General features: G+C 42.4%; 1 protein-coding gene across 1 annotated transcript; it reads right to left on the bottom strand.

Moving 5' to 3' along the window:
• Nucleotides 1-4,572: 4,572 nt before the first annotated feature.
• On the bottom strand, nt 4,573-25,970 carry CPLX4 (complexin 4). The gene is made up of 3 exons (XM_069745347.1): nt 25,714-25,970; nt 10,807-10,894; nt 4,573-8,456 (listed from the first exon to the last, which is right to left on the bottom strand). The coding sequence occupies exons 1-3, from the start codon at nt 25,878-25,880 to the stop codon at nt 8,229-8,231; spliced, it is 483 nt and encodes a 160-aa protein (XP_069601448.1). The 5' UTR covers nt 25,881-25,970; the 3' UTR covers nt 4,573-8,228.
• Between the last annotated feature and the right edge of the window lie 588 nt (nt 25,971-26,558).

Raw genomic sequence — 26,558 nt, forward strand, 5'->3', positions numbered from 1 at the left:
ATCTTTTGCAAAAAGAATTCATGACATCCATTATTATTAGGTTCTTTAATGTTATCTTCAATTTTTTGCAAAATTAGGATTTTATGGGCATTGAATGATGTGAAATTTCCAGATGGGCCCCTGTGTAGGTCGGATTTTTCAGTCTCCAGACATCATCTAAAGGTTCAGTCAGATGCCATATTACTAGCACGAGGATAGCATTGCAATGCTCGGACTGTCTGTCGACTCTCCTGACCTGAGTAGGACACCATGTATTTTTTTGCAGCTGTCTTGCTCAGGACAAGGAAGCCGACGGCCAGTCCAAGGATTGTGGAGCTTTTCTAAGGCGAGTAATTCGGCAGTCTGACAACACCCTAAGAGAGAGTTAGAAGGCTCCCGCATATATTAGAGTGAATTCCAATCCCACCCATATTGGCAGGTTCGATCAACTTTTGTCAAATTTTTTTTATGGGAGCCTTTAAGGTATGCTTTTTGAGTACTTTTTTTCATGTGGATTTTAAGGTAGATCTGCTTCATAATCAATGTAATAAAACTCAGAGTTGTAAAGACGACTTCCTACACTTGCAGGATATCAACAACAAGAATCAAAACATTTTTCCATGGGCTTCCAGCTTTCTCATCCATGTTGGATGCATAGTGCATTTTTGTAAGTAACATTCTACACCACCACTATGACATATCCATTTCATTCGCATCTTTCTCTGACCTCCATCACTGTGTACAACTCTTTTTTATTTATTTTCCAATGTACAAAACCTGGTCTGGGATATAACCTTGGACTGACGTCTCTTCTTTTCTACTGTTTCATGCACATTTCTGTTGTGTAAGAAAGTCAGGCATTAATCTTCTGTTCACAAGGGCGATCTCTAGGTATCCTGAATCTCAGGGTCACAACATACAGAAAGCATACAGAACAATCTGTATTGAGTGTTGCTGAATAATATTTAAGCATTTGCTTATTTACTGAGTGTTGTACAGAATGCCCGCATTATCCACCAATTGTGACAAAGTGACCTTTACCTATTGTGTCCTCCCAGTACTTTCACCCCTGTATTATTAACACTGGGATTATCAATAAACAAGCAGTGTCCTGACAATAAATGGAAAATATGTCATCAAATTCCCTATAATATGCATTTTACTGAGGAATGTGGCGCTCAGAATACTTTCCACCTTTTTGTCATGAATTTCTTTAAGTATATATTATATGAATACAAACCCCAATTTTCAGATCAGATCCTTCATAAAGGACATCTAGATTGTAAATCAATTGTATTCATCAAAATCGACTCCAAGTCTTTCTGCTAGAAGAATTGACTAAAGCATTTGCCTCAGAAAAATAAAAAAGTCCTCTGTCTAAAGGTACCGTCACACATAGCGACGCTGCAGCGATACCAACAACGATCCGGATCGCTGCAGCGTCGCTGTTTGGTCGCTGGAGAGCCGTCACATAGACAGCTCTCCAGCGACCAACGATCCCGAGGTCCCCGGTAACCAGGGTAAACATCGGGTAACTAAGCGCAGGGCCGCGCTTAGTAACCCGATGTTTACCCTGGTTACCATCCTAAAAAGTAAAAAAACAAACGCTACATACTTACCTACCGCTGTCTGTCCTCGGCGCTCTGCTTCTCTGGTCTGGCTGTGAGCGCCGGGCAGCCAGAAAGCAGAGCGGTGACGTCACCGCTCTGCTTTCCGGCTGACCGACGCTCACAGCCAGTACAGGAGGAGAGCAGAGCACAGCGCCGGGGACAGACGGCTGTAGGTAAGTATGTAGTGTTTGTTTTTTTACTTTTAGGATGGTAACCAGGGTAAACATCGGGTTACTAAGCGCGGCCCTGCGCTTAGTTACCCGATGTTTACCCTGGTTACCAGCAAAGATATCGCTGAATCGGTGTCACACACGCCGATTCAGCGATGTCTACGGGGAGTCCAGCGACGAAATAAAGTTCTGGACTTTCTTCCCCGACCAGCGATCTCCCAGCAGGGGCCTGATCGCTGCTGCCTGTCACACTGGACGATATCGCTAGCGAGGACGCTGCAACGTCACGGATCGCTAGCGATATCGTCTAGTGTGACATTACCTTAAAACTTCTTTTTAGTATTTTGTAGTTTGCCACTGTTTAACCCCTTCCCATCTAAACCAGTTTTTACCTTCTTAACCAGGCCAACATGTGGTAATACCTCTGCAACGCTTCTACATATCCCATGCTTCTGAGATCGATTTTTCATGACACCTTGTACTTTAGTTTTGTGGTAAATTTAGGTCTATACGATTTGTGTTATTTATGAAAATATCTAAAATTTGACAACAGTCATACTACAGAAAATACTGCAAAAAAATAAAATACAGTGAGGAAAATAAGTATTTGATACGCTGCCGATTTTGCAAGTTTTCCCACCCACAAAGAATGGAGAGGTTTGTAATTTTTATCGAAGGTACACTTTAAGTGTGAGAGACAAAATCTTTAAAAAATCCAGAAAATCACATTGTATGATTTTTACATAATTAACTTACATTTTATTGCATGAAATAAGTATTTGATATAATAGAAAAACAGAACATAATATTTGGTGCAGAAACCTTTGTTTGCAATTACAGAGGTCAGACGTTTCCTATAGGTCTTGACCAAGTTTGCACAAACTGCAGCAGGGATTTTGACCCCCTCCTCCATACAGATCTTCTCCAGATTTTTCAGGTTTCGGGACTGTCTCTGGGTAACATTGAGTTTCAGCTCCCTTCAAAGATTTTCTATTGGGTTCAGGTCTGGAGACCGGCTAGGCCACTCCGGTACCTTGAAATGTTTCTTAGGGAACCACTCCTTAGTTGCCCTGGCTGTGTGTTTTGAGTCATTGTCGTACTGGAAGATGCAGTCATGGCCCATCTTCAATGCTCTTACTGAAGGAAGGAGGTTGTTGGCCAAAATCTTGCAATATATGACCCCATAAAGCCTCCCTTCAATATTGTGCAGTTGTCCTGTGCCCTTTGCATAAAGCACCCCCAAAGTATGATGTTTCCCCCACCATGATTCACTGTTGGGGCGGTGTTCTTAGGGTTAATGATTTCACTTTTCCGAATTTAACTGACTCCACTTCTTCAAATCTCACTGACGTCACTTTTCTGAATCTTACTGACGTCACTTCCCCGAATCTTACTGACGTCACTTCTTCGAATCTCACTGGTGTCACTTTTCCAAATCTTGCTGACGTCACTTCCCCAAATCTTACTGACGTCACTTCTCTGGATCTTACTGACATCACTTCTTCGAATCTCACTGGTGTCACTTTTCCAAATCTTGCTGACGTCATTAACCCAAATCTTACTGACATCACTTCTCTGGATCTTACTGATGTCACTTCTTCAAATCTCGCTAGTGTCACTTTTCCAAATCTTGCAGACGTCACTTCCCGAAATCTTGCTGACGTCACTTCTCAGAATCTTACTGACGTCACTTCTCTGGATCTTACTGACGTCACTTCTCTGGATCTTACTGACGTCACTTCTCTGGATCTTACTGACGTCACTTCTTCGAATTTCACTGGTGCCACTTTTCCAGATCTTGCTGACGTCATTGCCCCAAATCTTACTGACATCACTTCTCTGGATCTTACTGACGTCACTTCTTCAAATCTCGCTAGTGTCACTTTTCCAAATCTTGCAGACGTCACTTCCCCAAATCTTGCTGACGTCACTTCTCAGAATCTTACTGACGTCACTTCTCTGGATCTTTCTGACGTCACTTCTCTGGATCTTACTGACGTCACTTCTCTGGATCTTACTGACGTCACTTCTTCGAATTTCACTGGTGTCACTTTTCCAAATCTTGCTGACGTCATTGCCCCAAATCTTACTGACATCACTTCTCTGGATCTTACTGACGTCACTTCTTCAAATCTCGCTAGTGTCACTTTTCCAAATCTTGCTGACGTCACTTCCCCAAATCTTGTTGACGTCACTTCTCTGAGTCTTACTGACGTCACTTCCCCGAATCTTACTGACGTCACTTCTCTAAGTCTCATTGACGTCACTTCTCAGAAGTTGGCAAGTATCGCATAGAGATATCTGAAATATACAATGTATATCTTTCGAATTTAGGAGAAGAGGACAAGGTTTTCCATGAATTTCTTAATTCAATGTTTTCAAATGGACTGACGCTCTTCTTGTATGTGGCATAATTAGGGTTAAATGTACATTTCCACACTCTTCTGTCCTGTTGGTGGCAGTTCAATAATTGTTACATACTGTATGTAGTTGCACTCGTTAGACGCATCACTTCATTTGAAAGGGATTAATAGGGTTTAGTTGTTAATCACTTTCGGCTAATCCCCCAGACACCTATTAAGGAGCCAGTTTTACCTCTCCACCATTGTTACTAAGCAACACCTGAGTACCAGGCCCACCTAACAATGTGATCAACGTACGTATACAAATGTGAGCTGACACCGCCACCGCCTCCGCACGGTCGAACATCACTACTACCATCCGCAGGAATTAGATAAACAGGTTCCTACAGTTTCATAGGAAATTGCATAAGATGAAGAAAACATTATTCTTACATTACACGTACACATTTTATAAAGTATTTCTTTAATGAGTAACCAATGTTTTAGTATTTTTTTGCATAAATCAATAGTACACGTGATTATAAACTTTATAATATATTTTATCAAACAAATCTGTTAATTTTTCTCCTGGACTGACCTTTCAATCTCAAATTTCTCAATTAATGGAAAATATGCATCTTCATTAAAGACAGAATTTCCTATTAATGATATAGGAGATGAGGGTTGGTGCTTATAAAGATCTATGTAGAACTGCAACTACTGTATCAGCAAAATTTCTGTGTCGGCCTCTAGCTCCTCCCTCCTGCATAGAATTTTAAAAGCACCAACTGTAACTTCCTATGGGAAAATCTGTCTTCATTGATTCTATTGCATGTTTGTCACACTTAACTGTTTCTGATCACCAAATACATTTAAATATTAGACAAAGATAACACAAGTAAACACAAAATGCAGTTTTTAAATGAAGGTCTTTATTATTAGTATGTGAAAAAGAAATCCAAACCTACAGGGCCCTGAGTGAAAAAGTGATTTCCCTCTAAACCTAATAACTGGTGGGGCCAACCTGGAGGGTTTCCAAGCATGAACTGCCTTTTTAAAGTCATGCCACAGCATGTCAATCGGATTAAGGTCAGGACTTTGACTAGGCCACTCCAAAGTTTTAATTTTCTTAAGCCATTCAGAGGTGAACTTGCTTATGGGACATAAACCATCCAAAAAGTTCAACTTTTGTTTCGTAAGTCCACAGAGTATTCTCCCAAAAGTCTTTGTTAATCATAGAGCTGTTTTCTGGCAAAATTGAGACGAGCCTTTATGTTCTTATTGCTCGGTATTGGTTTTCGTCTTGGAACTCTGACACGTAGGCCATTTTTGATTGGCTTGCCACTCTTGGGAAGGTTCAACACTGTTCCATGTTTTTGCCATTTGTGGATAATGGCTCTCACTGTGGTTCACTGGAGTCCGAAAGCTTTAGCTATGGATTTATAACTGAGGGATCTCAATTCTTTTGTTTCTCATTTGTTCCAGAATATCTTTGGATGCATGATGTCTGGCTGTTGAGGATCTTTTAGTCTACTTCACTTTGTCAGGCATTTAAAGGATTTCTTGATTGAGAACAGGTGTGGCAGTAATCAGACCTTGGTGTGGCTAGGAAATTTGAACTCAGCTTCTCAAAGATGTGATAAACTACAATTAATTTATGTTTTAAGGGGCGGAGGAAATCACTTTTTCACACAGGGCCCTGTAGGTTTGGATTTCTTTTTCATTTCATAATAAAGAACTTCATTTAAAAACAGCATTTTGTGATTACTTGTGTGTTATCTTTGTCAAATATTTAAATTTGTTTTCATTCAAGTGTGACAAACATGCAAAAGAATACGAAATCAGGAAGCGGGCAAACACTTTTTCACACAACTGTATATTACAAAGTTGCTTGTTTTCATGTGTACTATAGTGAGTCTTGAAATAAAAATTAGAAAGGTTACTTTCTTCAAAATTCAAATTCTCCAGTCTTGCCTAATTTTACTTAGAAAAAATCAATTAATAGTATTACAGATTCAAATTACCGTGAAAAGACATGTGTAAAACTTGGAGGTCTCCTGAGACTGTATCCATCCTCTTACAAGCTCTTTAAAGCGGACCTTTCACTAATTTTTGAATTTAAACTTAGTATCCCCTCTAATTGCCGCTGCTTCAGTGATTTTGGAACAATTTTTCTTTTTCTTCTGTGCCGATCCATCCCAAAGTTATGTCTCCTGGGAAAAAAAATGCAAATTTTCTCTTGAACCAACTGGATGTCTTCCACAGAACTTCTCTGTGGGTGTTTGCTTTTTCTCCTCTGATGTTGGCTAGTCAAAACCTGGCCCAGAGGACTTCTGTGATATACACCCAGTTGGATAAAGAGAAAATTTGCACTATTATTACAGGAGGAGACTTTTAACTTTGGAACAGAGGGGCACAGCAAAAAAGTGTTCCAAATTTAATAGAGCAGCAACATTTGGAGGAGATACCAAATATCCAGTCCTAGATCTTCGTCAATGAAAAAACAGCCTTGGAAATGTCTAAATGACCTCAACATATCTGGCTATGGGTGAGCAGATAGCAACTGGTGGTAACCAACAGCTTGTTTTAATAACACACTGCACCGTCAGAATTTTTATGTTTTTAAAAATTAAAAAATGTTTCCAAAATGATTATTTTATGGGTGGCAGATGCCAGCCGTGCTGGAGTTTACACTCAGGTGGTTGTAGGGACTCACTTGCTATGGTTTTAGTCCAAACACTTGCAGTTTTTATTGCATTTCACAGGTTGTGAGCCCTAAAACAATAAAATCATAACCATAAATCCCTAGCCTAGTCCAGGGGTCTAAGGGGTAAGGTTTCTCCTTATGGAGAGTGACATACCAGCTGGCGTGTCAAGGTAAGGAGGTTTATTCGCCGTGCAATGCTCCTTTGGGAAATTAAATATTCAAATTGCCTCTTCTGAGAAAAAGAGGACTTAAACTCTATAGCGCCACCTGTTGGAAGTAGCAATCCTACAAGTCACAATCAACCCTTCAACGAGTCGTGCAATATGAATTAGGATAAAAGCCAAATCAGTATCTCAATTCGCAGAGCTGCACTCACTATTCTGCTGGTGCAGTCACTGTGTACATTCATTACATTACTTTTCCTGTACTGATCCTGAGTTACATCCTGTATTATAGTCCAGAGCTGCACTCACTATTCTGCTGGTGCAGTCACTGTGTACATACATTACATTACTGATCCTGTACTGATCCTGAGTTACATCCTGTATTACACTCTAGAGCTGCACTTACTATTCTGCTGGTGCAGTCACTGTGTACATACATTACATTACTGATCCTGAGTTACATCCTGTATTATACCCCAGAGCTGCACTCACTATTCTGCTGGTGCAGTCACTGTGTACATACATTACATTACTGATCCTGTACTGATGCTGAGTTACCTCCTGTATTATACCCCAGAGCTGCACTCACTATTCTGCTTGTGCAGTCACTGTGTACATACATTATATGTGTACATTTTGCTAGTGCAGCATTGTTAACGCAGCTCTGGTTGATTGATTATAACCTCAGTGAATATTGGTACATGTGAGGGTCGTTCTCACTCTCCAGCCATCGATGTGCTGTCTGCGATGATGGTAGAATACACATACTTGCACATTTCCTCTTTTGCTTTCATCATCTTTTTTTGGGCCACATGAGTAGCTCAGTTTGGACAATGGCTGACTATGCTCTAGGTGAATTTCAGACTTCCTGACTGTTTTCCCCCCTGCGGTAAGAAAAGTTTTGTCGCCAGAACTGCAGTGATTAGCTTAAACCTCTTAAATGAAACAAATAATGTTCCAAAGAAAATGGGCTGTGCAAGATTACAAAACAAATGGTTGCTTTCTTCCAGAAGCAGCGCCTAGGGGTTATGTCTGGTACTGCAGCTTTTCTCCATTATGAGGTGCAGTACCACACATGGCCTGTAGTCACATGTGGTGCTAGTTGTAAAAAAATAAATAAATGAACGGTCATTTTTTTCTACTCATATAACTTAGTGCTGCTCAACAATTCCCACATAGTCCTGGTAGGAGAGTTGTTGGCTTCAGATTCTCCATCCAATGGCTCCATATTACAAGCGATACTGTTACTCCCACCGCTACATCACACTGCACTTCTCTTCGGCCGCTTGCTTCATCTCTGTGAACGTCGCTGTTGCCTTTTCTTTAAGTGTATCCATGTCCATATTCTGAATATTTTGCATTTGACCAAGGAACGAGCCTTTCTCCTCCTCCTCGACTTGATCTTCGGCCACCATCTTCTGGAGCTCTTCGGGAAGCTCAATATCATCTCCGGCCATCTGGATTTGATTATCGTCCTTCTCACTCTAGGAAAATAATAGGACAGACATTAATAGCGATTCCTAAACCGATAAGCAGTGATCTGCATGAGGGATCTTGGCGAGAAGTGTTCAATTTGCCTGTGGCGGCACCATAAAGCAAATCCGAAAACAATTACCTATGTCTGTGCATCATTTATGAGTGCTGTAATCTGAGGTGCTGTCAATTTGTGTTTTCTAAGGTTGGTAACTCTGATGAACTTATCCTCTGCAGCAGAGGTCATTCTAGGTTTTTCATTCATGGGGTAGTCTTGTAGAGAGCCTGTTTAATCATAGTAATTGATGGTTTTCATGACTGCACTTTAGGATACCTTTAAGATTCTAGCAATTTTCTTGGTTAACTGGCCTTTATAAATTTTCTTAAATGAGTGGTTCTTGCCATATTCTGGCTTTCAACAGTAGTGAAATAGAGCACAGGCCGGTAGGGGAACGGTGTCCAATACTATCAAGGACACCATTCTCTCCTGGTTCTCCTCTTATCTCTCTGACCGCTTTTTCACTTTCTCTTTCTTTTTTATCTTTTGTTGGTTCCTCCTCCTCTCATCTTGCCCTTACTGTTGGGGTTCCTCAAGGATCGGTTCTAGGCCCCCTTCTCTTCTCTTTGTATACTGGCCCTATTGGACAAACAGTAGATTTGGTTTCCAGTACCATCTCTATGCTGATGGCACCCAATTATATACTTCTCCTGATATCACGCCTGTTTTTTTTTAGAAAATACCAGTGATTTTCTTATCGCTGTCTCTAACATCATGTCCTCCCTCTATCTGAAACTGAACCTCTCAAAAACTTAGCTCCTTGTGTTTCCTCCCTCTGCTAACCTACCTATGCCTGACATTGCCATCTCCGTGTGTGGTTCCACCATTATTCCACAGCAACATGCCCGCTGCCTTGGGGTCGTACAATCTGTCCTGAATGCTGCAGCCAGGATCATATTCCTCACAAACCGTTACACCGATGCCTCTACCTTGTGCCAGTCATTACACTGGTTACCCATCCACTCTAGAATCCAGTACAAACTTATTACCCTCATCCACAAAGCACTCCATGGCTCAGCACCACCCTACATCTCCTCTCTGGTCTCAGTCTACCACCCTACCCGTGCCCTCCGCTCCGCTAATGACCTGAGGTTAGCATCCTCAATAATCAGAACCTCCCACTCCCGTCTCCAAGACTTTTCACGTGCTGCACCAATTCTTTGGAATGCACTATCCAGGTTAATACGATTAATCCCCTCAGCTTTAAGCGTGTCCTAAAAACGCATTTGTTCAGAGTAGCCTACCGCTTCAACACAGTAACCTAACTATCCCTGTGTTGCCTATTTAAATTTTTACCATAATCAGGTTCCTCGCATCATGTTCTCATACATTTATGCAGTTATTAGCCCTCTGTGTCTATGCTGCTACATACTTAGGCTGATAACTGGTTCATGCAGCTTTACATGAACACCCGAGCCTTACACTATGGCTGGTCCGAACAACGAAAGCAATTGTTACCATCCACTTCTCGTGTCTCCCCTTTTCCTATAGTTTGTAAGCTTGCGAGCAGGGCCCTCATTCCTCTTGGTATCTGTTTTGATCTATGTGTTTATTGTTATGCTGTAATGTCTATTGTCTGTACAAGTCCCCTCTGAAATGTAAAGTGCTGAGGAATATGTTGGCGCTATAGAAATAAAATAATTATTATTATGATATTATCTGTGCAAAACACACCCGATGGTTGTAAACTTTTCTGGAGGCCGTGACTCCAAAACTGAACTCTTAAAGAGAGTTCATTGGAAGGCATTGATCTGATGAGGTTCCTTAAGAGATGCCAAGTATACCTGCCATCAGAGTAGCAGGGGGTACAATTAGAAATCTAAGGTTCAACACATATGCTAATTTATTTCACACGTTTCTTTACTTCTTGATTCCACATGTGTTACCTTCAGACTCAATCTATAATGCGCACATTCCAATGAGAACATGGGAAACCATTGCATGAACAGGTGTGTCCAAACTTTTGACCAGGACTGTATGTTTGTAGAAAAGGGGACAAACAACATGGCCATGGTTATAACTGTACTCTGACTTTTCGAAACTTCTGAACACCATATCTGCCTATCTAAATAATTTCTTAGAATGCTAACACCAATCCACAAAATTGGAAATAATTTGATGAGTCTTGTTACTGGGTGGAATATGTCAGAATACACATTGGAAGATTACCTGTAAACTGTGGTCAGATATTGTCATAAGGTTCCTATAGTGAAACATTTATGATATCACCATTTTAATAAATGTTGTCCCAAATCAGGAACAATAAGGTCTCCATTTAAGCCTTAAATAAATTATTGCCATACCTGTGGTAATCTGTATTTTTCCCTTAAATGTACCCGCAAGGTCGCTCTCTCTGCTTTTTTCTGAACAAACTTTGCATCTCTTTCCATCCTGCAAAAAAATATGAAAAATATTGGTCATTTTTCACAGAAAATTATTTTTACATTTTCTTTGAAGCGGTAATGTACCCCTTTCATGGCCCCCACAGTTTACTCACTACACACTGTGATGAATCTACAGCCCTCCAAAGTACATTACCACCGCACAGCGTGATGCCTCCACAGCCCACTACACATAACAATCTCCCACACACAGTATGATGCCCCCACAACATGATGCTCCTCACAGCCCACCACATACCGTACAATAACCCACACACAGTATGATGCCTCCACAGTTAACCACACACAATATGAAGCCCCCCACAGCCCACCACACACTGTACATTCCCTCATAGACAGTATAATGCCCCCCACAAAGTATGAAGCCTAGGGAAGGGTGAACTTCAACTGAAAAATTCAGGGGTCCATACCGAACACCTAGTGCCTGTGTCTGTGCACGGACCCCGAACAGAAACTTCTCCAGGAAGTCTGTGCTACTGTTCGGGTTTGGCAGCCTGAACAAAGTTTGTTGAAAGGCTGCAGTGCAGCGGGTCTCGTACATTTTTTCTAACCAGCGCAGGCAAAAACAACAGCTGCAGGCTCCAACCCCCACCTAAGAGCTTTACCTTGGCTGGTAATCAAAAATAGAGGAGTCCACACACCATTTTTAAAAATTATATAAATAATTTTAAAAAACTTAGTGGGGTCTCCCCATTTTTGACAACCAAACCTGCCAAAGCATGCAGCTGGGGGCCGGTATTCCTAGACTGGGAAGGGACCATGGATATTGGCACTCCCCAAACTTAAAAATAGCAGCCAACAGCCGATCCAGAAAAAGGCAAATCTATAATATGTGCCAATTCTGGCCTTTTGCCTATCTCTTCCCACTTTTCCTGGTGCTGTGGCAAGTGGGGTAATATTTGTGGGTTGATGTCAGCTTTGTAATGTCAGCTGACATCAAGCCTGGGGGTTAGTAATGGAGAAGTGTCTATAAGACAGCTCCATTACTAAACCCATAGTGATATAATATGGTAATAAAAACACAGCAAGAATAAAGTCCTTTATTTGAAATTAATGGATAGAAGAGTGAGGAGTTTTATTAAAAAAACCTTTAAAAATAAAAAAATCACCATATTCCTCACCTGTCCGACGATAATTCATATTTGTCCCGCGATGCGCTCCAACCCTGCTACACCTGGATTGCATGGCTGAGAAGTGGCATGATGCGACCTCTCACTAAAGCACTAAGGTACTCTCACTCTCACTGACATCAACACTGTGCGCTGAAGCCGAGTTCTTACACTCAGCTCAGTGTCTCCTGGATTCACGGCTGGGCGGTCGCAGCATGCCACCTCTCAGCCAGGCAATCCAGATCCAGCTACAGCAGCAGATGACGCTCCTAGCAGACGCTGTCCATGTCAGGCCCGCAAGCCGAAGTGATGAAACCCAGGTCAGAAAGTCGGTAAGGGGGGGGGGGGGGGGGGGGTGATACAAAAGATGATCCAGGGTGATGATAGTGAGCCATTCTTGATGGTGTTCGAAAAGGGTCATGGAACAGGAGAAAGTGCCTCTGGAGCAGTGGGGGAAGGTTTTGGTGTCATATCTAATGGCAGAACCACAAAAGGTCGATTATGAACTGGCCTTACAGGACTTAAAAGAGTATGCCTAGATGAAAGCAGTCAATACAAGAGAAGATAGTATTCTGCTACAGATGGATATGGATAAGTTGGAAACTTGGGCCAAAAGATAGCAGATGCGGTTTAACAATGATAAATGTAAGGTTATACACATGGGAAGAAGGAATCAATATCACCATTACACACTGAATGGGAAACCACTGGGTAAATCTGACAGGGAGAAGGACTTGGGGATCCTAGTTAATGATAAACTTACCTGGAGCAGCCAGTGCCAGGCAGCAGCTGCCAAGGCAAACAGGATCATGGGGTGCATTAAGAGAGGTCTGGATACACATAGTAACATAGTAACATAGTTATTAAGGTAGAAGGAAGACTTTAAGTCCATCTAGTTCAACCCATAGCCTAACCTAACATGCCCTAACATGTTGATCCAGAGGAAGGCAAAAAAAACCCATGTGGCAAAGAGTAAGCTTCACACTAGGGAAAAAAATTCCTTCCCGACTCCACATACGACAACCAGACTAGTTCCCTGGATCAACGCCCTATCAAAGAATCTAGTGTATATACCCTGTAACATTATACTTTTCCAGAAAGGTATCCAGTCCCCTCTTAAATTTAAGTAATGAATCACTCATTACAGCATCATACGGCAGAGAGTTCCATAGTCTGACTGCTCTTACAGTAAAGAATCCGCATCTGTTATTATGCCTAAACCTTTTTTCCTCCAAACGCAGAGGATGCCCCCTTGTCCCTGTCTCAGGTCTATGATTAAAGAGATCATCAGTAAGGTCTTTGTACTGTCCCCTCATATATTTATACATTAAAATAAGATCACCCCTTAGTCTTCGTTTTTCCAAGCTAAATAGCCCCAAGTGTAATAACCTATCTTGGTATTGCAGACCCCCCAGTCCTCTAATAACCTTGGTCGCTCTTCTCTGCACCCGCTCCAGTTCAGCTATGTCTTTCTTATACACCGGAGACCAGAACTGTGCACAGTATTCTAAGTGTGGTCGAACTAGTGACTTGTATAGAGGTAAAATTATGTTCTCCTCATGAGCATCTATGCCTCTTTTAATGCATCCCATTATTTTATTTGCCTTTGTAGCAGCTGCCTGACACTGGCCACTGAATATGAGTTTGTCATCCACCCATATTCCCAGGTCTTTTTCATTGACGGTTTTGCCCAGAGGTTTAGAATTAAGAACATAATTATACATCTTATTACTTCTACCCAAGTGCATGACCTTACATTTATCCCCATTAAAGCTCATTTGCCATTTATCAGCCCAAGCTTCTAGTTTACATAAATCATCCTGTAATATAAAATTGTCCTCCTCTGTATTGATTACCCTGCAGAGTTTAGTGTCATCTGCAAATATTGAAATTCTACTCGGTATGCAAGATCTTAACCCACTTACAAATATTTTCCCCTATCCCCATTATTCTCATTTTATGTATCAACCTTTTGTGTGGCATGAAAAGTTCATATACACTACGTCCACTGGATTCCCTTGGTCCAGTCCGGAACTTACATCTTGATAGAAATTGATCAAATTAGTCTGACAGGAACGGTCCCTAGTAAACCCATGTTGGTATTGGGTCATGAGGTTATTCCTCTTCAGATACTCCAGTATAGCATCCCTTAGAATGCCCTCCAGCATTTTACCCACAGTAGAGGTTAAGCTTACTGGCGTATAATTTCCGAGTTCAGTTTTTGTCCCCTTTTTGAATATTGGCACATGATGAGAGCATTATACTGCCTCTGTACAAATCCCTGGTTAGACTGCACATAGAGTACTGTGTATAGTTTTGGGCACTGGTGCTCAGGAAGAATATAATGGAACTAGAGTGAGTACAAAGGAGGGCAACAAAATTAATAAAGGGGATGGAGGAACTACAATACCCAGATAGATTAGCAAAATAAGGATTATCTAGTCTAGAAAAAAGACCACGGGGGGGGGGGGGGGGGGGGGGGCGATCTAATAACCATGTATAAGGGGACAATACAAATATCTCTCCGAGGATCTGTTTATCCCAAGGAAGATGACAATCACAAGGCGGCATTCTCTGCGTCTGGAGGAGAGAAGGTTTTTCCACCAACATAGAAGAGGATTCTTTACTGTTAGGGCAGTGAGAATCTGGAATTCCTTGCCTGAGGAGGTGTTGATGGTGAACTCAGTCGAGAGGTTCAAGAGAGGCCTGGATGTCTTCCTGGAGCGTAACAATATTATGTCTTACAATTATTAGGTTCTTTAGAAGGATGTTGATCTGGGGATTTATTCTGACTGAATATAGGCTGAACTGGATGGACAAATGTCTTTATTCGGTCTTGCTAACTAAGTTACTATGTTACTACAATGGAGATCTTAGAGTGCTTTCTCTGATTGTCAGGGTGCAACGGGTGCACCACTGTGCCTATCACAGTGACACACTTCTCTGGTTGCTAATGTTCGATCTCTTATACTTGGTTCAAAAGTGATTGCGACTGCAATCCTCCTCCTCAGGACAGATAGTGGAGCGGGTCATCATGGATCATGGACAGGTTCATACACACCTTTCTAAGGCCAGTGCAGTTGCCCAGGGAGATCCATAGAATGCTGATAAACTGGTTGGCCTGGTGGAAAGGTACCAGGCGGTCGAGATTTCTTTGGGGAAGCAAGTGATCTTACCATTTCCATACTGGGATTCCCAAAGGGGGGATGACACCAAAAAGAAGGGAACTAGAGCCAAATCTCGAGGCGCTCAAGGGCCCAGAAAGCATCTGAGTTGTTTCTGAAAGCCCCATCTGATAACATTATATTGCCACCCATTGCCCCATGACCATCGAAAAGATAGACTGTAGCCTTGGTTGGTGCTGCTCGTATTATGCATATGCTACCTGCAGTGTTGACCCCCAACCCGTCGAGCGGCAGCAGGTATAAGCAATATCTGTGCACAGAGTACTAATGACTGGTTTGTTGGACTTGGGAAGTTTGGTAATTCTAGTGAGGGCCACACTCCCTTGCCAGCTGTTTTCTGGGAAGATGGTGAGTGTCCGCTGTATCCATGGGGATGCTAAAGAATACCATGTGGCCAAAGTGGTCATAGACACAAACCGAGTCACATGAGGTGGCCGTAGTAAAGGATCTATTACACCCTGAAATAATATGGCAGGACTCTGCTTTGCTTTGGGATTTATGGGGGAAGGTGGGGTCACCCACTAACCCGGAAGACAACCAGGTAAGCTTTAAAGGACTCATTGCAGCCAGAGTCTGATGGGTTTCCGTCAATATCCCTGAGCTGGGGGCGTCCGGGGGAACTTTGGATCTGCCCAACTCAGGGACATAACTCTTACATGCGTTTTTGGCAATGTAATGACATTAAATGGGGTTGCTCAAGAGCCGGGGGCAGACACACAGTGCCCTCATTTTGCCATAAATAGAAGGTTATTATATCGGATGATCAAGCAGAAAGGTAAGGTCATAGAGCAGTTACTGGTGCCAGTGTCCTTCAGACGCAGAGTGTTAGACATGGCCCATACTTATATCTTAGACTTAGGGGATGATCTGGGTGTAGCCCAAACCTTAGGTTATGTGCACTCGTTCAGGATTTCCAGCATAAAATTCTGTTGCAAATCCTGATGCACTGGCAAAGAAAATGCAAATACACTTGTTTTTGACATGCATTTTTGTTGAGTATTTTTCCTGACTCGGCTAGGAAAAAATAAGCAAATTCTGCATTCACTTTGCTGGGACAGCAATACGCTGCTTATTTTTTGTGCCAAATTTGTGCTGAAAGAAATTGCATCAAACATGCAACATGGGCACATGGACTTAAAAAAAATGTGCATCACGTTTTTAAAAGTATCCAGATCTACTACAAAGAAAGGATATTAGAGATTAGTGGATCGATATGTGGGACTCCGGTCCAGCATTCCTTTCAGTGGTACCTATCAGCTAGACTGGAGGCCTGCAAATCTCTTATCGGATGTCACTTGGGGGGGGCGGTATCGGTCTCTACTCTCTCTCCCTCATTCTTTACTTAGAGTGTGCAATGACAGTGCGCTCTGTTGCCAGTTCGTCGCTTCTGACCAGAGTCGGTGAAAGAGGGCACTGTCACTGTGCATTGAGAAGAACAGTGCACAGTGACAAGAATCTACTGAGCATCCATAAGGATTGACAACCAACACATGCTCAGTAGAGCAAGGACCAGCGCAGCCCCGAAATAGAGGTCCCCCATGATGCTTCATTTCAGGGAAGGAGCAAATGCTGTGGCATTGACCGCAGCCTCTGCCCACTGATGACGATTCATTTGAGTATCCAAACATGCGCCAGGATTCTCAAATGACGCTTCATTAAAGAGGAAGTAATAGAAAAAAATAAAGCAGCTTTAGTTGCGAGGGAAGGACAGGGAATTGTAAACGAAAGTATGTTAAAAATAAAATTAGATTATGACATGAAATAGCTAGAGAGTTAGGAGTAAAATAAAATTTAGTTTTGGATCACCCCATTAATGAATTAAACACAATAAGTATAGATTGCTAATCATGGGCCACTACTTTCTGTTTGCCCCAGGACCAAAATTTGTCAGCCAGCCCCTGATAATGGTGGAAGGGACCTAGCCCCCTATCTTTGGGCAGAGGTGGGGGTATGTAAGAAGGCCACTGGACACATCATTGATGGGAGATGTGTATCAAAGATGTTTATCCTCAGTGATGTAAGCCCGTAAGCATGCACCAGCACGTATGTGGCCGAGAGGTTTCTAGAGTGTGGCAAGGTACGGGTTTACAAGAAGTCAGAGAGATGGGTGGGACTGACTGCTCACATATCCCCACCCTGGGGCACAGTATGGCAGAGATGGGTGGGACTGACTGTTCACATATCCCCACCCCGGGGCACAGTATGGCAGAGATAAGAAAGGCCAGCTGTATCTTTAGTGCACAGTGAGTGAAGATAAGAAGGTCTCCTGTGTGTTGTTGTAATGAGGAAGACCCTGCTGCTGGAACCTGTACTGCGCCGGGTCTGGATCTGTGTAGGCTGCATCCCAGGTTGTCCGGGGGAAAGAAAATGGGGCCGGACAGACCTTTTCACCAGGAATCAGGGGGCGTAGCAAACAAAAAAGTGCCGGGCAGTTTCCCTCCGGCAGTGACAGAGCAGGTGTGTGCGCAGCGTGCTCCGTTTGGTGTGCAACAGCACCGAAACCTACCGCTGGCGGCTTCAAAGGAGCACGTCATCAAGTCCAGCAACGGAGGAAGGGCCGTGAGCTCCGTTAAGCTGAGTACCGCGTGCGGGCATAGGAACGGAGGACTGTTCATTGTGGCCCTCTTTGCTGGACAGCAAACCGCAGACCTCCTTTGACAATAGACTGCTTGCAGCTCCCTTGACTTTGGCTGCACAAGTTTATGGACTACTGGCTGAACGGGTATAACGGTAAAACCGGAGGCCGCTCATTGCCGCCAGAAGATGTACGGTGAGCTGTGGAATCTCCTCTGAGTACTTTGCACCGGCCGCTGCTGGGTCTACAACCCTCATCGGATCATCTGCCGCCAAGGAAGCCACGAACACGATAAGTTTATTGAGTAGACTGCTATCACATTGTTGTTGTCTATTTCCCTATCATTTGCAATTTAAAAGTTTATCTCCCTGCGTGGCGCATCTTTAATGTTCAATTAAATCGTCAACCCTTGCTCTGCCTTTCCTGCATCACTGCATTCCGCAACCTGCTTATGCTACGTTCACATTTGCGTTGTTGGGCGCAGCATCGTCGACGCAACCCAAAACTCATATACACAACGCAGCGTTTTTTGACGCATGCGTTGTCATAAAATAGGAAAGTACAGGAAATTTGACGCAGGGAAAACGCTACATGTAGCGTCGGGCGCGCCCTGTCTGGTGCGCCCAAATGACGCATGCGTCATAAAATGCTTCACAACGCATACCGGCGCATGTCCATGCACCCCCCATGTTAAAGATAGGGGCGCATGACGCATGCGTTGGTATCCGTCGACGACGCTGCACCCAACAACGCAAATGTGAACGTAGCCTTACATTGTCACCAGACTAAGTTTGTATACTGGATGCTATCCAGCTGAGTGTACCGGACTATCACCAACTTGCCGTTATTTGAACAATTTATTTTGTTTTGCCTGCACTGAAAGGCCATATATTTTCCTTCACTTATGACATAATTTATAGACCCTTAATAAATTAGCCTGGATATTTTTACTTAAACGGCTTTCTGTGCCAACCTCAAAGCAACCGAGTGAGTAGAAACTTTACAATATGAATATTTTTTTGTGTGGGAACACATACCTTGGGCGTTGTGCCCTTGATCTTTTCAAACCATAAATATGCCCCTGGAAGCTCTGGTGAACAGCACAGAATGTGAGTATGTTATATTAGTACATTTCAGCAATGAGGACTAGACTTGGGAACCTGATTGGAGTGATGAGTAGGCCATGTTATCAGAGGAGGATTGTGATGTTGCTACCCATAAATAGTGGATCCAATGTCGGGCCAAAATATCTCTGGGGACAAATCTCTTTCTTCTGCTGTCAGCACAGAAGAAGGTAATGTCCCAACGAGTATTGGTTACTGATGTGATTGAACTGAACAGTAAAGTTGAACTATTTATCTTCTTAAGGTTTCCATTAACTGACAGGAATATTAATGATACTTACAAGAGATCAGCGAGCATGAAAATACTCGGGTACTCTTTGCTTGAGTTGAGCCATTCCTAATACGTGAATGCTCGTTTCGAGTAACAACTTACAAGTATAAAGGGAGTCAACGGGAAAGCTGAGCTTTTTTTCCGGCAGACCATACAAAGAGGTATGGGGAAGGGGCAGTAAAAATGTTGAAATGGATGGGAAAAGTGGTGAATTGAAGGATAACAGCATGAGGAAGACCCCTGGAAGCATCTCTGACTCCCAGATTGCTGCTGACAACAATTGCGTCACACTTTTACGTCACTTTAAGGAGTGACAATGAAACATTCCAAACCAACGAGAAATTGCATTTTACAGCAAAAAAGGGTTAAGAAACATTTTTTCCTGTATAATGACTTGTATATAAAGCAAAATTTGAAAAAGGATTTAAAAAAAATAAAGTAAACCTAATTGATTCTTTTTTGTTAAAAAATAGGAAATTTCAGCTTAATTTATGAAGCAAGAACTGCCAAAAATTAGGGACTCTGGGGAACTCATATACGAGTACATACTGTGTTAGACATAAAGGAGGGCCTCAAACACATTCTCTTCAAATTGGCATGTATTGGTATTCCTAGACTTATAAAGGCTATGCACTAAGTGCTAATCCTGCCAAACATTACAAGCAGGGTCATTCATACACCCTTTTAGGCACCAACTGTATTTACTCATTCAAATATTGTAAACAAAGTGTAGTTGTGGTACGCCTATACTCATAAAGACTTTGCACAAAGTGCAAAGCCAGGAAAAAAATATAAGTAGGATCATCCATAGACCCTAGAAGGCAACAACTGTCTGGCCTCATTCAAATATGGAACATGAAAAACACTTTATGTGCTGTTATAATCTGGTGGTGTGTAAAAATTGAGTCACACTCAGAATTCCTTTAAGTTGCAAACAACTAAATTTTGAATTTTATTTTCAAAACGCCAAAATTAAATGATTCACTGCAGTTGAGACAATAAGGTATTCCAATGGTAAAAGGTAATGTTTTGACCCACTGGGTCTTTATCAAACCTTACTCATAGTAGAATGCCAAGGAAAGGAAATATTTCATGAGAGGTGCTGCAGTCTCCAGATGCAGCATACAAGTAGCCCCTAAAGGGACTCTGGCACCTCTCATGAAATATTTCCATTCACAAGTGCCACTGTTTATCCTTGGGATGAAATTTTGTGGAATAACTCTACATTCAGTCAGCACCACTGCAGCAAGAGTGCCCGTCTTTTTCTTTTCTACTAAAAGTCTGGTGTAAGTCAGGCTTTGTTCATTATTATCAGAGTGAGCCTGTCAGCACTTTCTGTTGACAGGTGAAAGCATCTGTCTATTATGAGCCCACTCTGACACTAAAAATCTGCTCAGACTAGATAGTAGCGGCAGGGCAGCCCAACGCCTCCAAGGCATAGAGGGATAAGCTCATGCCAGGTGTCCAGCTTTGAAACCCAATAGATGAAGATCGCAGAGGAATTATTTAATATGCTGGTTTGGTCGGCCAAGTATCGCTTGACCATCTTTTAAAACTTTTCCCTCCTTGTCAAAAATACCCAGTCATGAAGGCATGGACACTGTATACCATATAATTAATGTACAATGACTGATAACACCTCTATATACAGTAGATAACACAGGATCCACCATTCACAATAGGTGATGTCACAGCTCACCTCCTTCTCCTGTACAATGACTGATAACATCTCTATATACAGTTGATAACACAGGATCCACCATTCACAATAGGTGATGTCACAGCTCACCTTCTCCCCCTCCTGTACAATGACTGATAAGACCTCTATATACAGTAGATAACGCAGGATCCACCATTCACAATAGCTGATGTCACAGCTCACCTCCTCCTCCTTCTGTATAATGACTGATAACACCTCTATATACAGTAGACAACACAGGATCCACCATTCACAATAGGTGACGTCACAGCGCACCTCCTCCTCCTGTACAATGACTGACAACACCTCTATATACAGTAGATAACACAGGATCCACCATTCACAATAGGTGATGTCACAGCTCACCTTCTCCCCCTCCTGTACAATGACTGATAACACCTCTATATACAGTAGATAATGCAGGATCCACCATTCACAATAGCTGATGTCACATCTCACCTCCTCCTTCTGTATAATGAATGATAACACCTCTATATACAGTAGATAGCACAGGATCCACCATTCACAATAGGTGATGTCACAGCTCACCTTCTCCCCCTTCTGTACAATGACTGATAACACCTCTATATGCAGGAGATAACACAGGATCCACCATTCACAATAGGTGATGTCACAGCTCACCTCCTCCTCCTGTACAATGACTGATAACACCTCTATATACAGTAGATAGCACAGGATCCACCATTCACAATAAGTGATGTCACAGCTCACCTCCCCCTCCTGTACAATGACTGATAACACCTCTATATGCAGGAGATAACACAGGATCCACCATTCACAATAGGTGATGTCACAGCTCACCTCCTCCTCCTCCTGTACAATGACTGATAACACCTCTATATACAGTAGATAACACAGGATCCACCATTCACAATAGCTGATGTCACAGCTCACCTTCTCCCCCTCTTGTACAATGACTGATAACACCTCTCTATACAGTAGATAGCACAGGATCCACATTCACAATAGCTGATGTCACAACTCACCTTCTCCCCCTCCTGTACAATGACTGATAACACCTCTATATGCAGGAGATAACACAGGATCCACCATTCACAATAGGTGATGTCACAGCTCACCTCCTCCTCCTCCTGTACAATGACTGATAACACCTCTATATACAGTAGATAACACAGGATCCACCATTCACAATAGGTGATGTCACAGCTCACCTCCCCCTCCTGTACAATGACTGATAACACCTCTATATACAGTAGATAACGCAGGATCCACCATTCACAATAGCTGATGTCACAGCTCACCTCCTCCTCCTTCTGTATAATGACTGATAACACCTCTATATACAGTAGACAACACAGGATCCACCATTCACAATAGGTGACGTCACAGCTCACCTCCTCCTCCTGTACAATGACTGATAACACCTCTATATACAATAGATAACACAGGATCCACCATTCACAATAGGTGATGTCACAGCTCACCTTCTTCCCCTCCTGTACAATGACTGATAACACCTCTATATATAGTAGATAACACAGGATCCACCACTCACAATAGGTGATGTCACAGCTCACCTCCTCCTCCTGTACAATGACTGATAACACCTCTATATACAGTAGATAACACAGGATCCACCATTCACAATAGGTGATGTCACAGCTCACCTTCTCCCCCTCCTGTACAATGACTGATAACACCTCTATATGCAGGAGATAACACAGGATCCACCATTCACAATAGGTGATGTCACAGCTCACCTTCTCCCCCTCCTGTACAATGACTGATAACACCTCTATATGCAGGATATAACACAGGATCCACCATTCACAATAGGTGATATCACAGCTCACCTCCTCCTCCTGTACAATGACTGATAACACCTCTATATACAGTAGATAACACAGAAGCCACCATTCACAATAGGTGATGTCACAGCTCACCTCCTCCTCCTCCTCCTGTACAATGACTGATAACACCTCTATATACAGTAGATAACACAGGATCCACCATTCACAATAGCTGATGTCACAGCTCACCTCCTCCTCCTTCTGTATAATGACTGATGACACCTCTATATACAGTAGATAACACAGGATACATAATTCATGATAGATGTCACAGCTCACCTTCTCCCTCTTCATTCACATTGACTTTTACTGAGGGCATGCTCAGTAAATTTTTCCATACAATTTAGTAGGGCGTAGGTTGATCTATTGCTCCTAATATCCATGTGCCCAATAGAAAGTAAAGGTCTAACATTAGGCCTAGTGGTCATGTTGAAAACAGCAATATCAAAATGTTTTAGAAATACTGTATGTTTCCCATAAAATCCTGATACAACAGCTCATTTTCTGATGACTGTACAGTACAGCACCGTCTGGGCAGAGGCCAGGTTCTCGCTCATTGTTTTCCCAGCACTATAGAGAAGTGATTGTTAAGTGGTGGAGCAGATTACTTAGTGCTGGAGGAGTTTAGCTCCTGCACTCAAGTTGTGTTTAACTCTCTTCTCAAGTTTTTATTTGTACAAGCAATATGTACAGTTTTTTGCCACGTGTGTCAATGTTTAACCACAGACTGTGCGCGCGGCTCCAACCCGGATTTTACACTGCATAGTATTGCAAGGACATCAGTGTTTCGCCGTAGCTGATACGAGGTGGTCTTGAGTATTAATTGGCCATGGGAGGGAATAAGGAGGATTAGGACAAAAAAGGAAACTGGCCTAATGGGTAAAGCAAAGCATGTAAGTAACAATTGATCATATTAATCACGTGATCCAGTTTCCTAAGGCTAAGTCAGCAAACCAAAAGACCTTAATGAAAGGCTTCTTCAGGAGTATCACATTATAAGAATAGCCAATATTCTACTGTACAGAGTTTCCTAGCCCCGCTTAAACTTTTCGGCATTTGGTGAAATATAGTTTGTCCACAGATGACCTAAGAATATGTAGGACCCGATGTCTCATGCTAGGTCCACGGTCAGAGATGTGGCTTCCATGATAGTAGGTAGAACAGACTCCAAGGCGATCAATAAATGACTTTTTTTTTTCTATTATTGAAAAAACAGCGTCTTTCTTTTTCTCTTTAGGTATGCCCATCTGTGCAGCCCAAATATTCCACTTATTAAAATTCCTTAAAATTCCAGAAAACGTGAAACGGGAATGCGTGGTGCCCGATCCACGTGTAACCTATTTCAGGCACTGGCTGGACGATTTCAAACGGGTGTTTGACTCTGAAACGCTGCGGCACTTTAGACACGAACGTACCTTAAAAGCTGCCGAATACCAAGACGTGTGGGTGACTAGTCAGAGAGGCGGGTCCTTGTTGGCTTCTCCCCGCCCACTGCCCTGGATTGACAGGTCCCTACCTGCATGTATGTATAGGGAGAGACCTGTCAATCATTACCAGTGGGCGGGGAGAAGCTGCGAGGGACCCGCCTGTCCGACTAGTGTCAAGTGCAGCTCGGTCCCCTGCGGCTTCTAAAGTATCTTTCAGAGTCAAACATTTATGGCTGAAATCATACGGCCAGTGACTGATGCACGCGGCCCACGGATATAGCCTATATAGCTGGTGGCTTAGACATCACCATAGCTTCCAAAATTTGTATCCTCCTTTAAGGAATATTTGTAAGCCCCACCCCCAAATCTGTCTGGGATCGCCCACTTTCATGTAAATGAATCATAAAATGGGTGGGACTACATTTCGAGGGACGACCCTTAAAGCAACGGAACAGTTGGTGGATAAGCGTCACTACTAATCCCACATTGCTCAGCAGCTCTTCGGTACTATAAGGTCTTATACAGACTCAGTTCCTTTATGGATGAGTGTCTTTAATGGATAGCACATGTACCATTTATAGTGTAGGGCTCTGTTCACATCACATTTCATTTTTGAGCCTGCAATATAAAAAAATGGAGTCACCCATTTTTGATCCTAGTTACGGATCAAACTGACTTATAAAAATCAACGGTTCCATAAAAAAAAAAACGGACTTCCGATGGACCCCATACAGGTGTCTACTCAGTGCTTTACTGTTTATTGGGTAGGGAAATATATGTTTATTCTTCTTTGCATAGGACAAGAATGGATGCCACACTCATGGTAAAAGTGGATCTGGCGCATTGATGAAAAACATTTCTTTTTTTCTTCTTCCATGCCAAAAAAATTTAAGTCAATATTGAAATTGGTCCTTCTTGCCCTCCCTGTTGTGTTCCACCCCCCAGTGCCAGAATGCTCCACCGTTGGGCCCTATACCAGGGGCCCGTGCTGCTTCTTACGGACCTGGTGGATACTAAAGAAAGGGATCTTGAAGAATAATATATGGAACCAGAAGTAACAAGACTTAGTAGATTTTGACCTATATTAACTAAACCGATGAAAACTTCTTAGCGCTACTTATACCGATGTAGCAGAGCTGATTTTGTTTGTTTTTTTACTACATATATATATAAAAAAAGTTTCAGTTCCAGTCGAAAGTTAGCCATAAGTTCTGTATATGCCCCGAATGACAAACTCATCTCTGTACCGGCAGCTTTCTGACTTCACGAAGGAGGCAAATCTCAGCTCCGCATGTTTATTTGGTATTTTTAATGCAAAACTGTAAAATTATTGACGGTAATTCGGAAAGATTCTAAAAACGACTTTTCAATATTTTGGTTGTAAATTCTATTTTTTGTTTCCAATATTCACAGAATTCATTCAGGTGACAGTAATTATTTTGCGGCTACAAAAATAGATGTAGCAGAGCTGACTTTGGTTTTTAAGCCTAAGGAATTTTTTTTTTTTTGCAGAAATTGTGGCAAACTCGGCTCTGCTACATCGGACAACCCTGCCCCTATTATATTCATACACAGCTGGTACTCACTTCTCCTCCACTAGTTGCCTCTGATACTCCTCATACTCCTCTCGGGTCATTCCCTGGGCGGCAGCCGGGTCAGACTCACTCCCTCCGTCTGTCTTCTCCTCTTTCGATTCCCCAAATCCAAAATTTTTCATGGGGTTGCCCACCATGCTCTTGATTAAAAACGCCATGCCGCTGCCTATCCCACCATACGAAGCCCAGATGGAAGAGTGTATAAAGGCAGGCAGTGTGCGGCAGCACCAGCTGGTCAAGGGCACACTGTAACCGGGAACTAGATGCCAAAAATGGTTTGTCAGCCATAATCTGGATTAGCGGGTGAACTGCTCCGGACCGAGGCAGATGGTTCAGATTACTTCCAAAATCATTACATGCAGCTGCCTACTTCCCATATTAATACCTTAAGCTAATTTCCAAACAAAGCGTATGATACAGAAGACGGAATATTAGAAAGGTCGCGGAAAAAACAAAAAAAATCTCAAAATTAAAAGGTAATAAAATGATAAAAAAAAAAAATCCAAAAATCAATAGTTTTTTTTTTTTGTAACTCATCCATGAACAGCGCCACTCCTGTCTACAGGTTGTGTCTGGTATTGCAGCTCAATTCCATTGAAGTGAATGAGCAGTGAGTTGCAGTACTATACACAACCCGTGGACAGGGGTGGTGCTGCTTTTTTTTTTTTTTTTTTTTTTAAAGAGTCCATATTTTTCTAAATCAGTGCCATTTAGGAGAATGGTGGGAGGAAGAATAAAAAGTTGGAAATCAATTAATTAGATAATATTTGATATACACCAGTCAGTCTGGATGCAAATACACCGGGGCATCCACTGCCCTTTCTGTTCTCTGGAAC

Source organism: Ranitomeya imitator, chromosome 1, assembly GCF_032444005.1.
Source record: "Ranitomeya imitator isolate aRanImi1 chromosome 1, aRanImi1.pri, whole genome shotgun sequence".
In the NCBI taxonomy this organism is placed as follows: Eukaryota; Metazoa; Chordata; class Amphibia; order Anura; family Dendrobatidae; genus Ranitomeya; species Ranitomeya imitator.

Bases quoted from the DNA above. Each gene is read 5' to 3' on its own strand.
- CPLX4 (XM_069745347.1), bottom strand. From the start codon at position 25,880: ATGGCGTTTTTAATCAAGAGCATGGTGGGCAACCCCATGAAAAATTTT. The intron at 10,895-25,713 runs GTGAGTACCAGC...ATTTTTTTGCAG, and splicing joins AGGCAACTAGTGGAGGAGAA to GATGGAAAGAGATGCAAAGT. The intron at 8,457-10,806 runs GTATGGCAATAA...TTATTTTCCTAG, and splicing joins AAAAATACAGATTACCACAG to AGTGAGAAGGACGATAATCA.